The sequence below is a fragment of the Arachis stenosperma genome, chromosome 7 (assembly GCF_014773155.1).
Source record: "Arachis stenosperma cultivar V10309 chromosome 7, arast.V10309.gnm1.PFL2, whole genome shotgun sequence".
Lineage (NCBI taxonomy): Eukaryota > Viridiplantae > Streptophyta > Magnoliopsida > Fabales > Fabaceae > Arachis > Arachis stenosperma.
The window spans coordinates 80897309-80912206 of record NC_080383.1 but is presented as its reverse complement, the minus strand read 5'-3'; the positions used below and the strand labels follow the sequence as shown (position 1 = coordinate 80912206).

At 41.5% G+C, this 14898-nt stretch overlaps 1 protein-coding gene and 1 pseudogene across 3 annotated transcripts; both read left to right on the top strand.

The window, feature by feature from the left end:
• The first annotated feature begins 633 nt into the window (after window positions 1-633).
• LOC130941688 (putative pentatricopeptide repeat-containing protein At3g15130) lies at window positions 634-4312 on the top strand. Of its 3 annotated transcripts, XM_057870259.1 has the most exons (3): window positions 634-1056; window positions 2340-2608; window positions 2758-4311. In XM_057870259.1, the coding sequence occupies exons 2-3, from the start codon at window positions 2563-2565 to the stop codon at window positions 4203-4205; spliced, it is 1494 nt and encodes a 497-aa protein (XP_057726242.1). In that variant the 5' UTR covers window positions 634-1056; window positions 2340-2562; the 3' UTR covers window positions 4206-4311. The 3 variants fall into 3 exon arrangements, with proteins under 3 accessions (XP_057726242.1, XP_057726240.1, XP_057726241.1); XM_057870257.1 differs by having other exon boundaries at window positions 2337-4311; XM_057870258.1 differs by lacking the exon at window positions 634-1056 and having other exon boundaries at window positions 1108-2608; window positions 2702-4312.
• Window positions 4313-4988: 676 nt separating this feature from the next.
• Window positions 4989-10435, top strand: LOC130939988 (D-3-phosphoglycerate dehydrogenase 2, chloroplastic-like; annotated as a pseudogene).
• The last annotated feature ends 4463 nt before the right edge of the window (window positions 10436-14898 follow it).

The following is a 14898-nucleotide window of genomic DNA, read 5'->3' as shown; positions in this document are numbered from 1 at the left end:
TTTTCCTTATCCTCATCCTTTCTGAATCGCACAAATAATAAAATAACTTATTTTTTAAAAATAAAACACCAAACATATTTTTTTCTTTAAAAATCACGTCATTCTTTCTTATCTATATAAATTATATAATTACAAAAGTATATACTTTATTTTCTTCTCTTGATCTTCTTTGACTAAACTTAATTCGCATAAATAAATATTTTTTTATTAACCGACATCACTTACAAATTATTAAAAACTCATAACTATTTTTCTCATGAAAATGAAAATTTTTTATAATAATTTATAATTCATATCCTTTAATATGCCAATCATAAGTCGTTTCATTTCCTGTATTTTTTGAGATAAAAAATAAATAAAAGTGTTATATGTAAATCTAAATTTTGGCATACAGAACAACAAAGACAAACAAATTATTAAAAAAATAACCAAAATTTACAACAACCAAAATTAAAAACTGCAAAATTGTTTTTTCCTTTTTGATGGCCGATTTGGTTCGATTTTCGATTTATTCGATAAAAATAAAATCTAATCGAACCAAACCGAACCGAAGACTACCATGTAGCGACAGGACTTGTGCTATTTTGCCTTTTAACCTAGAAAGTAGAAACAAAACTCTGGCCCTAACCTTAAGTAAGTCACTCTGCGCCTCCCTCCGTCATTTTTTTTGTTCTGAATTCCCATCCTCCTCCTCGACGTATGCTCTGAGAGAGTGAGCACTGAGCAGTCCATCCTCTATTCGACCATTCCTTCTCCTCCATCCTTCTCACGCAGGAGCAGGGGAGCCTTCGTCTTCGCTCTCATCGTGCCGTCGCAAGTCCCAACCGCAGCGCTCTTCTCCGCGCAGCCGTAGCAGAGAGCGCCAGCCGTCGCGGTAAACCGAGCAGCCCTCTCTGTTGCCAAGAAGCCCTCGCTGTCACCAAGCAACCGCATCTTTTTGGGATGTGGCAGCAGTTCGCGTCGTCGCAGTAGGCCGTCACCGAGCAGTCCTCTCCTCGCTGGGCAATAGCAGAAGTTCAAGCCCTCTCCTGCAACTCAACAATGTTTTATTCGGAGGTCAGTATATTCACCAATTTTTAGAGTAAAATTTGTTGTTGTCACTGGCCCTAATTTGTTGTTGCTGGTCCTAATTTTTTATTTGATAATAATTCCTAATTTTTTGTTTTTTTGTTGTTGAAAATTTTTTAGTATAATTTGTTGTTGTTTGAGAACAGATTTTGGGTTAGATCACTGATAGAGTGATAGTTGTATCTGAATTTTTGTTGATTTGTGTTGCTGCTCCTAATATGTTGTTGATGGTCCTAATTTTTTGTTTTGAGTAAAATTTGTTGGTGTTACTGGTCCTAATTTATTGTTATTGTGATTTCCCATCTTGTTATTTTATGTGCCAATAAGGACAAAATGTAGTCAATTGTTTTCTTTGAGTCTCTGTTGCGCTTATGTTGTTTTGTTCGAATCCAGTTCTGTTATATTAAGAAAAAGCTTCTAGAATTATTGGGGTATCAATATCATCCAAGTGCTATTATGTTTTGAGCCTTCTTTGCTCTATTAATGAAAGCTACTTGGATGAGTTTTTTGTCTGACTTATACGAAGTCTAGCGATGTTTTAAAACCGAACAAAATCGAACAACTGAAAAAAAAATCAATAACTTAACAAATTGAAAACCGAACAAACTAAATATTTATCACTTTAATTTTTTTTGCTCTTTGTAAGTTTCAAATTCTGTTTTTTGTTCTGTTTTTCAAATTTCTGCTTTTGTTCTGTGATTCTGTTTGCAAATTCAGTGGTCAGTGGTCACTACTAATCTGTTGGTTAGTTTTGATTATTTGATTATAAATTCTAAATAATTGGTGCTAATTTTTCTTAAAGATGTTTATTTGCTTAAAGATGTTCTGCTCTTTTGCTGGAGAAGATCAAAAGGTGGCTGGCTGCCTTTTGTTGGAAAAATTAAGAGAAACTAGTTTTTATCTTTTGTTGTGTTGATTGTTGAACCTTTCATGACTTTAATTGTTGTATTGTAATTTCTTTTGTCGTCGAACTTCTTGTATCAAGACTTTTGTTAGTTATTGTGTTGAATGATTTTATGTTATGACTGTGTGAAATTAAACGTGTTATTTTTGTTGCATATTTTTTTGTTGAAAATATCATAGGACAAGTTATTAGGATACCGGATATAAGTAGGACAAGTTACTTTTTCGAATTAATTGGAAAACCGAGAAACTGAACCAAACCAATTGAAGAATTCATATAAAGTTGGATTGGATGACTTTTTCTCTTAAAAAACAGAACCAAACCACACCATGAACACCAGTCTCTGAATCATTCTTTGGCTCAGCAGGTTCACCATCCTCTGTAACAGCACTCTCTAAATCAACTCTTTCCACTGTTTCTTCTGCGGGCTTGTGAGACTGCTCCTCCTGATGCCCATTTGCATTTGCACTAGCTGTTAAAAAAAACACAAACATGTTCTTTGCCACTTCAGTTTTGGGCATGTTTTGTAATGAGAAACTGCCACACCATGGACACAGGGGAGAATACCTACTCGAATCTGTTGCGTGGATATGCGAAAGATTGGAACTTGCACGGTGGAAGAGCAATTCATGCCAGGTTCATCAAAGGATGTCTTCCTATAACACTTTTTCTTCAAAACCATTTGCTTAACATGTATGTTAAAATTGGAGACCTTCCTTCTGGACGCAGAGTGTTTGACGAAATGCCTCACAGGAATGTGGTTTCCTGGTCTGCTGTTATGGCAGGTTTAGTCCGAGACAGCTATGCTTCGGAAGCTCTTTCTTTGTTCAGCCGTATGCACCATGAGGGACTCACAAAGCCAAATGAGTTCACGTTTGTTAGCACCCTGCAGGCATGCTCGTTAACCGAGAATATAACCTGTGCTTACCAGATTCACTCGTTGATCGTTCGGTCAGGACTTGAGTCTAATGTCTTCTTGTTGAATGCCTTTTTGGCAGCCTTGGTGAGGCATGGCAAATTGGCAGAAGCATTGCAAGCTTTTGATGCAAGGACAGACAAGGATATCGTGTCATGGAATACATTGATGGCAGGTTACTTGCAATATTCTTGGGAGGAGATTCCTAGATTTTGGTGTCGTATGAACCATAACAATATAAAGCCTGATAACTTCACATTTTCTTGCATCCTTGCCGGATTGGCTTCTCTAGCTCATCTTGAAATGGGAGTGCAAGTTCATGGCCTACTTGTGAAAAGTGGTTATGGTGATGACATTTGTGTTGGGAACTCTTTAGCTGATATGTATATAAAATGTGAAAAGTTGGTGGAAGGTTTTAGACTTCTGGATGAGATGCCGAAGAAAGATGTTTGCTCTTGGTCCCAGATTGCGATCGGATGTTTACAGTGTGGCGAACCAAGAAAGGCACTTTCAGTTATTACACAGATGATGAGAGTGGGTGTAATGCCAAATGAATTCACCTTGGCAACTGCCCTCAATGCTTGTGCAAGTTTGGCTTCACTGAAGGGAGGGAAACAAATCCATGGCTTGAGGATTAAACTTGGAATCGACATTGATGTCTGCGTGGATAATGCACTTCTTGATATGTATGCAAAAAGCGGATGCATGGATAGTTCATGGGATACTTTCCAGTCGATGAATTCTCGTTCTGTGATCTCATGGACAACAATGATAATGGCATGTGCACAGAATGGCCAAGCTAGAGAAGCACTTCAAGTTTTTGAAGAAATGAAGAAGACACAGAATATAGAGCCAAACTATATCACCTTCATTTGTGTTCTCTATGCTTGTTGTCAAGGTGGGTTTGTTGATGAAGGGTGGAAGTACTTGTTCTCAATGACCAAAGACCATGGAATCCTCCCTGGAGAAGACCATTATGCTTGTATGGTGAATATCTTAGGAAGAGCTGGACTCACTAAAGAAGCTAAAGAGTTGATCCAAAGAATGCCATTTGAACCAGGTGTGCTAGTTTGGCAAACACTCCTTAGTGCATGTCAAATTCATGGGGATTTAGAAACTGGAAAACTTGCAGCAGAGCATGCCATGTTGAAAGAATACAAGTATCCATCAACCTATTTATTGTTGTCTAACATGTTTGCAGAGTTAAGAAATTGGGATGGTGTAATGACTTTGAGACAACTAATGGAGCAAAAAGGTGTAAAGAAAGTACCTGGATCTAGTTGGATTGAACTTGACAAAATTAAGGACATTTGTTGAGATCTTTTAAATTTCTAATTTCGTTTTCTTGTTTTCAATTTTATACCAAAATTTTGGTTATTTAAATAGTTTTTGACCGATCATTTTGTGCTCTTACGAATTTATTATATCCAGTTCTACTATGGTAACATCGCTTCAACTTTGATCCCTCACCTCCAAATAACCTCGTTAAGAAATACTTGCTTTTTCGGCGAATAAATGAAATGTTACACCTGAAACTCGGAACAGATTGCTAATATTCAAAAATCAAAGGATTCTTTTTGTATTTTGGATTTTTTTTTTTAGTTGAAATTTGCCAAAGTCTTAGGTAAATTTCAACAAATTTAATGAATTTCACCCAAACTTTAGGCTAATTGCATGAAATTAGTTATAGTGTTCGTATTAGCTTTAGGCAAACTTTATGCAATCCACTACATTCACACAGAAAAATTGGTTATAAGCATTCAAAGTCTAATATAATATACAATAATATGCATAATAACCTAAGAGAGTCATTCAAATAACCATATGATAATAAACTAACAGAAAAATTGCTTATAAGCATTCAAAGTCTAATAATCATACAATAATAGGCATAATAACCTAACAGAGTCATTCAAATAACCAGATGATAATAAACCAATAGAGTTAAATTTTAAAGTAGTCCCTAAACTTATATTTGAGCCTTAAAATAATTTTTGAAATTAATAATTATTTAAATTTGTCCTCAAAATTATCCTCTACAATTCATAATAGCTCCTAAAATAATTTTCGTCCATCCTTTTAATTGGAAAAGACTAAAACAACATCGTTTTATATTTATTAAAAAAGAAAAAAGAAAAACACACTTCCCTTTCCCAAGGTGACAAGGCAGGTCTTCGAAGCTTCCGAAGGAAGGCTAAAGGTTGTCGGCAGAGCAGGTGTCGGCATTGACAATGTCGATCTTCAAGCTGCAACCGAGTACGGCTGCCTTGTAGTCAACGCCCCCACCGCCAACATCATTGTGGCTACTGAGCATGGCATTGCTCTCCTTGCTGCCATGGCGAGGAACGTTCCCCAGGCTGACGCCTCCATCAAAGCCGGTATCCATCTATCCATTCTGTTGCTTTACCTTCCATTGTTGTTCATAATCATGCAAATATGTATAGTTATGTGTATGTGCTGCATGTGTAGGGAAATGGCAAAGAAACGAGTATGTGGGAGTATTGATGGTTGGGAAGACGTTAGCAGTGATGGGGTTTGGAAAAGTTGGGTTTGAGGTGGCGAGGCAAGCGAAAGGGTTGGGAATGAATGTGATTGCACATGATCCTTATGCCCCGGCAAATAGGGCCCGTGCTGTTGGGGTGGAATTGGTGTCATTTGATATGGCCATCGCCGCCGCAGACTTCATCTCTCTGCACATGTCGCTTACCGCAACTACTAAGAAGATCTTCAACGACGCCACTTTTGCAAAGATGAAAGGAGTCCGCATCATCAATGTTGCTAGAGGTGGTGTAATCGATGAAGATGCCTTGGTCAAAGCCCTTGATGCCAGAAGCCCAGAACAGTTGCCCAGGCCGCACTCGACGTCTTCGCGGAGGATCCCCCACCAAAGATAGCAAGCTAGTGAAACACGAGAACGTAATGGTGACGCCTCATCTGGGAGCCAGCACAAAAGAGGCACAGGAGGGTGTAGCAATCGAGATAGCAGAGGCTGTTGTTGGACCACTGAGGGGGGAGCTGTCAGCAACTGCAGTGAATGCTCCCATGGTTGCTCCTGAGGTGGTGTTAGAGACTTAGAGCTGCACAATATCAAATTCAATTGTCAACATTGTGAATGCGGACTTCACCGCCAAGGAGAAGGGGCTCCGCTTTAGCGAGGAGAGGATAGCGGTTAACTCATCGCCGGAGCTGCCCCTGGATTCCATTAATGTCGACTCCAAATTCGCGAGCGCTGTGAAGATCGAGGGGCAGGGGAAGGGAAGGGAAAGAGAAAGGGAAAACGGCTCGGACCGGGGGAAAGGAGGCTCGGGTTTTTTTTACGTAAAAATAGACAAAAGTATACTCAATTTTCACACGGTAGACAGATGTATTCTTCAATTTTTTAATAATTCATTTGCACACATGAATATAAAATTTTGTTGTCAATTCTACCCTTTCATGGCCTGAGTAAATTTTTCGGCAGTAGTAGAGGTCAGATGGCACGGTATTGTATGATGTGGCTAATTCAAACTGACACCGTAAAAAATAAAAATATTTATTATGAAATTTGTTGAAATAAATATAAAAAAAGAATAATGAAATTACTGTTCATTCTCTTCCTTCTCTAATTTCTTCTTTTCTAATTTTTTCGAACCATATAAACTCTAACACAGCCACACAGGAAATGATAACAACAATTTTTTAAACTCCAATAAAAAATTTGCAGGTCCAAATGAGAACACCAAAACCAAAAAACTCCTTTGTCCAAAGCAACTAATTTTGACTTGCAGCCATGGTTTCAGTAGCTGATTTTCTTCCACTGCTTCAGATCATTCTTCCACGGCTCGACAACACTCCCACACTGCCCCTTTGAGTTGTTTGTCTTTCTATTTCTTTGTGAAATTATTCCAAATATACATAGCACAGAAGCTATAATGAACTTCAAGCATAACTTGTAGCATAGCCGGAATCAGACCCTGTTCAATTAATATGTCAGTCTTTAATACAATTGAAGTTTCAACCATGTTAACAACAACTAACTGCATACCTTTTGTTGGTCACTAATGAAGTTCCAACCATGAATCTTGTAGTTGCCCAAGTCATTGTGTAAATGCTCCAAAAACCATTTTCAGTTATCTCTGAATCCACCACGGCATAAGCAATTGGAAAAATCTGGTTGTTCGCATCTTGACTTGTTGTAGTGAGTAGCTGTCCTCCATAAAAGCCCTTTAAGAATGTGTCATCAAAACCAATGAAAGGTTTACACCGTGTGTTAGGGTTCATATGGTTCGAAGAAATTAGAGAAAGAAGAGGATGAACAATGATTTCATTATTCCTTTTTCTTATGTTTATTTCAACAAATTTCATAATGAATATTCTTATTTTTCACCATGTCATCTCAAATTAGCCATATCATACAATACTGTGACACCTGGCTTCCACCACCGTCGAAAAATTTACTCAAGCCACGGAAGGGTAGAATTGACAATGAAGTTTTATATTCATGTGTGTAAATGACTCATTAAAAAATTGAGAAGTACATCTATACTTTATGTAAAAATTCGAGTGTACTTTTGTCTATTTTTTCTTTTAATAAATATAAAACAACTGTTACGGAGAGTAACCGGAGATTAAAAGAATGGATGGCGTTGGTTGGCCCAATTGTCTACGGACGGTAGTCTCCGAGCTGGTTTGCACGCTGGAGCCTCCTTCCGACTTGTGTGCGTGAGTGAATGGGGGGTGGTACCTGCAAAGACACTCCGACGCCTAAGTTAGCAAGGGTGTTAGCAGGTCTAGAGAGTATTGGGCTTAGAGATACCTGAGGGGTGTCAGTGTATTTATAGTGGTGAGCCAATAACCACCGTTGGAGTAGTGCCATATCTTTTGGGTGTTAACCGTCCCACTATCTTAGGGAGGTTAAGATATGGCTTGATGAAGCGGTTAGAGAGATTTTAGGGGCGGTTACTCATTTGAATGAGTGTTTATCTGCCAGCTAATCTTGTGCCCGACTTCTTTAAGACAAATCGTAGTCAGCACCGACTTCTTGACACCTGGTCGATGCGTAGTAAGGCTCAATCTTCTGGACTAAGCCTTTCTTTTGGTCCTGGGCCTTTATTATTGGGCCAGGATATGAACAGTGCCCCTACTTGAGCCCAAGATTTCTTTAGGGCTTGGGTTCAAGTATTTAACTCGGGTTCGTAGCCGACTTTCTTGGAGGAAATACGGGTTTTTAAACCGACGTGATTTTCGTGACCTTTTGTTTCTGACAGTTACGTCTATTCAAGCGTTGTGTCCGTTAGGGATGCACTTAGGGATTGATGGCTTTGGTAACGGTGCACTCTCATTAATGACTGCTCTGTTTTTACCATTATGCCCCTTAGCATGTTTATAAATACTTTTCTTCTCTTTCATTTTTCCGTTTCTGCAATCTTTCAAATTTCTTCTTTCTTCGTTCGTGTTGCGTTCTTGCGTTTGGAGACTTCTGCTTCTTTCAACCTTCACTTTTGGATAAAGGTTAGCTTTTCTTCTTTCATGACATGCTTTGTTTGCATGCTTTTATTTTGTGGGAGATAGGTTGGTTTGTAAATTTTGGCTCCGTATCTCCTCCCTTTAGAGACCGTGTTTTTTGATTTTTCTTTTCTTTTTTCTTTTGTAGGTTTTTGTCACCTTTTATAAAAAAAGAAATGGCTTCCGTAGATGTTCTTTCTCAGTGGGTTGATGTCACGGTCCTAGGGGAGGAACCCTTGGTCGACGCCGAGTTTATTACTCATCTTCGTACTCACCACAGGATTTGTACTTCGGAGGAGGACGAGCCAAAATATGAGTTGGTAATCCCGGGTCCGGAAGACCGGGTTTGTTTTGGGAGGGCCAATGAGGCGGCCCCTCATTTTTTCTTTATGTATGAATGTATGATCACCCGTTTGGGTGTTTTTCTTCCTTTTTCGGATTTCGAAATATCCGTTTTGCACCACTGTCGAGTTGCCCCTACCCAACTTCACCCCAATTCTTGGGGTTTTCTGAAAATTTATCAATTTATTAGTCACGCTTTGGACTTTCCGACCTCTTTGAGGATTTTCTTTTTTCTTTTCCACATGACTAAGCCCTTTAGTGGGCTAAACAACAAGCAGCAATGGCTGTCTTTCCGAGCCATACAAGGTCGGAGAATTTTCACCCTTTTTGACGAGTCCTTCCACGACTTCAAAAATTATTTTTTCAAAGTGCAAGCTGTAGAGGGTCACCACCTTTTTCCTGGATGAGAATTCTTCCCCTCGCTTTCCCCTCTATTGGTTGGAGGTCTCCCCTTGTGAGAAGTACGGTCTGGACGACCTGGACGAGGTGGAGGCGGCCATTGTGGGGTTTTTCCGAGAAGTGTGGGGGAGGGCCCCATACTTGGACACTAGGAAATTCCTCCAGGGGTCGCCGACCTTTGTTCGGTCGCAACTAGGTAGTATATGCATTTCTTATTTTCAATTTGTATCTGTCGACTTGAGTTTCGCCGACTTGTTATTTTTGCTAATTATTTCTTTTGCAGACATGGCAAGGAAGAATGCTCAGGAATCTTACCAGAGAGTTCAGGAGGCTAAGGCAAAGTCCCGGGCCAGGGCTGGTGGTGCTAGGGCAATCATCTCTCATCCTCCTCCTCCTCCTCCTCCTCCTCCTCAAAACGTGGGGACTCCCTCTCAGCCCATTGTGATTTCTTCTTCAGCCTTATCTCGGCCGCTCCCCTCCGCCCGACTTCTTTCTGAGCCAGAGAAGAAGAAGCGCAAGACTTTAGAGTCTGGCTCTTCTTTTGATGGTGGGGTTAAGGCGGATGCTCTTGCATTCGTCCGAAAGAACATCTATCCTCATATAAGTATGGATGATGTTTCTGTTCGAAACCACCTCACCACTCTGGCTGAGAAAAGTTTTAGGGCGGCGGGTGTTTGTGGCAAGCTTTTGGATATTTTTGAGAAGACTCCTCTCAGCTCTTTGGGGGTAACCTCGAAGGTTGAGGAGCTGGAGGGGAGGCTTCTTTCTTACCAGGAGCATGAGAGGGAGTTGAAGGAGGAGGTCACCAAGCTGAGGGCGGAGAGAGATAGCCTTCGGGAGAAGGAGAGTAAGTTGCGGGCTCAATGCAATATGGAGGCGAGTTTGAGGAAGACAGCACAGGAGAGTTATCAGAGTTTATTTCAAGATCTTGTGTCTGTGAAGAAGGATTTGCTGAACTCTCGAAATGCGTATGCCGAGTTGGAGGACTCTATCGCTGATGGTGCCGAGGAGTCTTGGAGGATCTTCCTGGAGCAAGTCAGAGTTATTGCTCCCGACTTGGATCTTTCTCCTTTACATCCTGACAAAGTTGTTATTGATGGTGCTATCGTGGATCCTCCTGCCCCGTAATCGTTTCCGAGTCAGAATTGAAGACTCGGGGGCAGAGGATCATTGAGTCCCCTCCTCGTTCTAAGGACGCTCCGAGTTCTTCAGTTGTTCCTCCGATTTCCTCTTCATCTCATGTGGTCGCCTCTCTTCCTGACTCTGGTGGCGCTCTTCCTGACTCTGGTGGTGGTGATCCGTCTACTCCTCTGCAAAAATAACTTTTTTATGGCTATATGGGGGCTCGGCCTGTGAGTCCCCCCTTTTTTAAACTCTTTATATGTTGTTGGTTGGTTAAACGATTTCTTTTGGCCTTTTAAGGCCGTAAACAAAATATTTTATAAGTACCCTTTTTTAACAAGGGTTAACTTAGCAAAATAAATGCCCTTTTTTGGATAAGGGTTTAAGTTACCTTTATGCGTATATGCTTTTTTGATTTTTCGAAGTCCCCTTGATCTTTTCTAAAAACCTTTGGCTTGTTTGTTTTTCTGAGCCTTTTGTTTAAGGACTTTTGGGGCAGCCTTTAAACTTTTTTCTAGGTTTTTCAATCTCTTTTTATCATCCCTTGTACTCAACTTTGCTTTAGTGAGTTTTTATTACTTAGGTTATTTTTGCGATGCATTTTTCTTCTACTCGGTTCTTCACTCCGATTTACGGGTCGGAGTATTTCCGAGCTTTTCTACTCGGGTTCTCGTTTCGACTTAAAAGTCGGATTGTTCCCGAGTTTTTTACGATCAACTCATATAACCTCTTTACACCGACTTGTACCTCGTCGTTTTATCCTGACGACCATCTAGGTCGGTTCATGGGATTTTCACGCTTTGTCGAGCTTAAGTCGGCGCGTTTCGTAGAAAGACTTAGAAAAATAGAAAGGAATTTATAAGAGATATTGTAGATGAGAAAAGATCTTTATTAATTGGGGAGGTACCTTCTTGCTACTAAGGGTTTTAATAGCCTATCTTCCCTTAGCCTATACTATGATGCCTCGTTAAAAACCCTTCTCCAGAAAAACCCTTTAATTTTGGGAAAAAATCATGAAGTTGGGAAAAGAGTACATCAGGGAGTAGAGTTCGCTTTTAACTGTAGTACCTTTTCATATTACAAGCATGCCACGACCTTGGGAACTCAGTGCCGTTCAGGTCGGTTACTTTATAATAACCTTTTCCTAAAACTTCATTGACTTTGTATGGTCCCTTCCAATTTGCGGCGAGCTTTCCTTCTCCTGATTTGTTGACTCCAATGTCGTTTCTGATTAAGACCAAGTCATCCGGGGCAAATGTTCTTCGAATGACTTTTTTGTTGTACCTTGTAGTCATACTTTGTTTTAATGCTGCTTCTCTTATCTGGGCATCTTCTCGGACTTCGGGGAGCAAGTCGAGCTCCTCTTTGTGTCCCCGTATGTTTCCGACCTCGTCATGGAGAATTACCTTTGGGCTTTGCTCATTGATTTCTATTGGTATCATGGCTTCTACGCCATAAACTAGTGGGAAAGGTGTTTCTCCCGTGGCGGATTGGGGGGTTGTCCTGTAAGCCCATAGCACTTGAGGGAGCTCTTCAGCCCAGGCTCCTTTTGCTTCCTGCAATCTCTTCTTTAGCCCTGCCAGTATGACTTTATTGGCTGCCTCGGCTTGCCCATTGGCTTGTGGGTGCTCCACCGAGGTGAACTGATGTTTGATTTTCATACTGGCTACTAGGCTTCTGAAGGTAGCGTCGGTGAATTGGGTCCCATTATCTGTAGTAATGGAATAAGGTATCCCATATCTTGTGATGATATTTTTGTAGAGGAACTTCCGACTTCTTTGAGCGGTGATGGTGGCCAATGGTTCTGCTTCTATCCACTTTGTGAAGTAATCTATCCCCACGATCAGGTATTTGACTTGTCCTGGCGCTTGGGGAAAAGGACCTAACAAATCCATTCCCCATTTTGCAAAAGGCCATGGAGAAGTGATACTGATGAGCTCTTCTGGGGGAGCCACGTGGAAATTTGCATGCATCTGACATGGTTGGCACTTTCTCACAAATTCTGTGGCATCTTTCTGCAAGGCCGGCCAATAGAATCCAGCTCGGATTACTTTCCTGGCTAGCGACCTTGCCCCGAGATGATTTCCGCAGATCCCACTATGTACCTCCTCCAGTATCTCGGTGGTTCTTGAGGTCGGTACACACTTTAACAATGGTGTTGATATCCCCCTTCTGTAGAGGATATTTTTCACCAAGGTGTAATGTTGTGCTTCCCTTCGGATCTTTTTAGCTTCTTTCTCCTCTTTAGGGAGGATGTCGAATTTTATGTATTCGACTAATGGGTTCATCCATCCGAGGTTTAAACCGACTACCTCAAGTACTTCTTGTTTGTCTTCTATTTTTATTACTGAAGGTTCCTGGAGGGTTTCTTGGATCAGGCTTCTGTTGTTCCCTCCTGGTTTGGTACTTGCTAACTTGGATAGGGCGTCCGCTCTGCTGTTTAGATCCCGAGTTATATGTTTGACCTCGGTTTCTGTAAAGCGCCCGAGGTGCTCCAAAGTTTTCTCCAAGTACTTCTTCATATTTGGGTCCTTTGCCTGATACTCTCCACTTATCTGGGAGGTCACCACTTGCGAGTCGATGTATATCATCACCTTTGTAGCACCGACTTCTTCTGCTAGTTTTAGCCCAGCAATCAAGGCTTCATATTTTGCCTGATTATTTGAAGCTGGGAATTCAAATTTTAGAGAAACCTCTATCTGGGTTCCTCTTTCATCTACCAATATTATGCCTGTGCCGCTTCCTGTTTTGTTGGAGGATCCGTCTACATAGAGTTCCCATGTAGTTGGTTTTTCCTCCTGATCCCCTGCGTATTCTGCAACGAAGTCGGCGAGGCATTGGGCTTTGATCGCCGTCCGAGTTTCATATCTTAAGTCAAACTCGGAGAGCTCTATTGCCCATTGAACCATTCTCCCTGCAACATCCGTCTTCTAGAGGATTTGCTTCATGGGTTGGTTCGTACGGACTCTTATTGTGTGAGCCTGAAAGTAAGGTCGTAGCCTTCGTGAGGCTATTACTAAAGAGTAGGCAAACTTTTCTAGTTTGTGGTACCTTAGCTCAGGGCCTTGTAGAACCTTACTGATGAAATAGACTGGATGTTGTCCGACCTCATCTTTTATTATCAGGGCTGATGAGACAGCCTTGTCTGCTACGGATAAGTACAGGACGAGGTCTTTTCCAGCTACTGGTCGGGTCAGAATAGGAGGTTGGCTTAGAAACTTTTTGAACTCCTGGAACGCCTCCTCGCATTCAGGAGTCCATTCGAACTGGCATCCCTTTCTTAATAAGGAGAATAGTGGAAGGGATTTTAGTGCCGATCCTGCCAAAAATCTGGAGAGGGCCGCAAGTCGGCCATTCAGCTGCTGGACTTCCCTCAAACAAGTCGGACTTTTCATTTCTAGGATGGCTCTACACTTATCGGGATTGGCTTCGATCCCTCTTTGTGTTAGCATAAATCCTAGAAACTTTCCTGCCTCTACCGCGAAGGCGCACTTTGCGGGATTTAGTCTCATCCCGTGCAGCCTTATGGTGTCAAAGACTTGCGAGAGGTCTGACAAGAGGTCGACTTCTTTCTTGGTCTTTACCAGTATGTCGTCGACATATACTTCCATTAGACTCCCCAAGTGAGGGGAAAACACTTTATTCATCAACCTTTGATATGTGGCTCCTGCATTCTTCAATCCGAATGGCATGACCACGTAGCAGAAATTAGCTCTGGGTGTGATGAATGATGTTTTCTCCTGGTCGGGCTCATACATCGGGATTTGATTATATCCCAAGTAGGCGTCCATAAATGATAAGTATTGGTATCCCGAGCTGGAGTCCACTAGGGTATCAATACTTGGCAGGGGATAAGGGTCCTTGGGACATGCCTTATTTAAGTCGGTATAGTCGACACACATTCTCCATTTGCCATTCTGTTTTTTGACTAGCACTACATTGGCTAGCCATGTTGGGTACTTGACTTCTCTGATGAAGCCAGCTTCCAGGAGTGCCTGTACTTGTTCTTCTACTATTAGGGCTCGTTCTGGGCCGAGCTTGCGTCTTCTTTGCTGTACAGGTCGGGATCCCGGATAAACCGAGAGTTTGTGGGACATGAGCTCGGGGTCTATCCCAGACATGTCTGAGGCCTTCCAGGCAAAGAGGTCGGAGTTATCTCTTAGGAGCTTAGTCAATCCTTGTTTTAGGGTTTCCCCTAGGTTTGCTCCTATATGAGTATTTTTCCCTTCCTCTTCACCGACCTGTATCTCCTCGGTTTTTCCTCCCGGTTGTGGTCGCAGCTCTTCTCTGGCCCTTGCGCCACCGAGCTCTATCGTGTGAACTTCTCTGCCCTTTTCTCTCAGATTTAGGCTTTCATTGTAGTATTTCCTTGCCAACTTTTGATCTCCCCTTACCGTTGCTATTCCCGCTGAGGTCGGGAATTTCATGCAGAGGTGGGAAGTGGATACCACTGCTCCGAGTCGATTAAGGGTAGCTCTGCCGATTAAAGCATTATATGCTGACCCCACATCTATGACTATGAAGTCTATACTCAGAGTCTTTGATTTTTCCCCTTTTCCAAAAGTGGTGTGGAGGGGTAAAAATCCCAGTGATTTTATTAGCGTGTCACCTAATCCATACAAGGTGTCGGGGTAGGCTCTTAATTCTTTCTCATCCAACCCTA

Excerpts from the sequence above, each read along its gene's own strand:
- LOC130941688 (XM_057870257.1), top strand. The coding sequence starts at position 2,502 with ATGAGAAACTGCCACACCATGGACACAGGGGAGAATACCTACTCGAAT.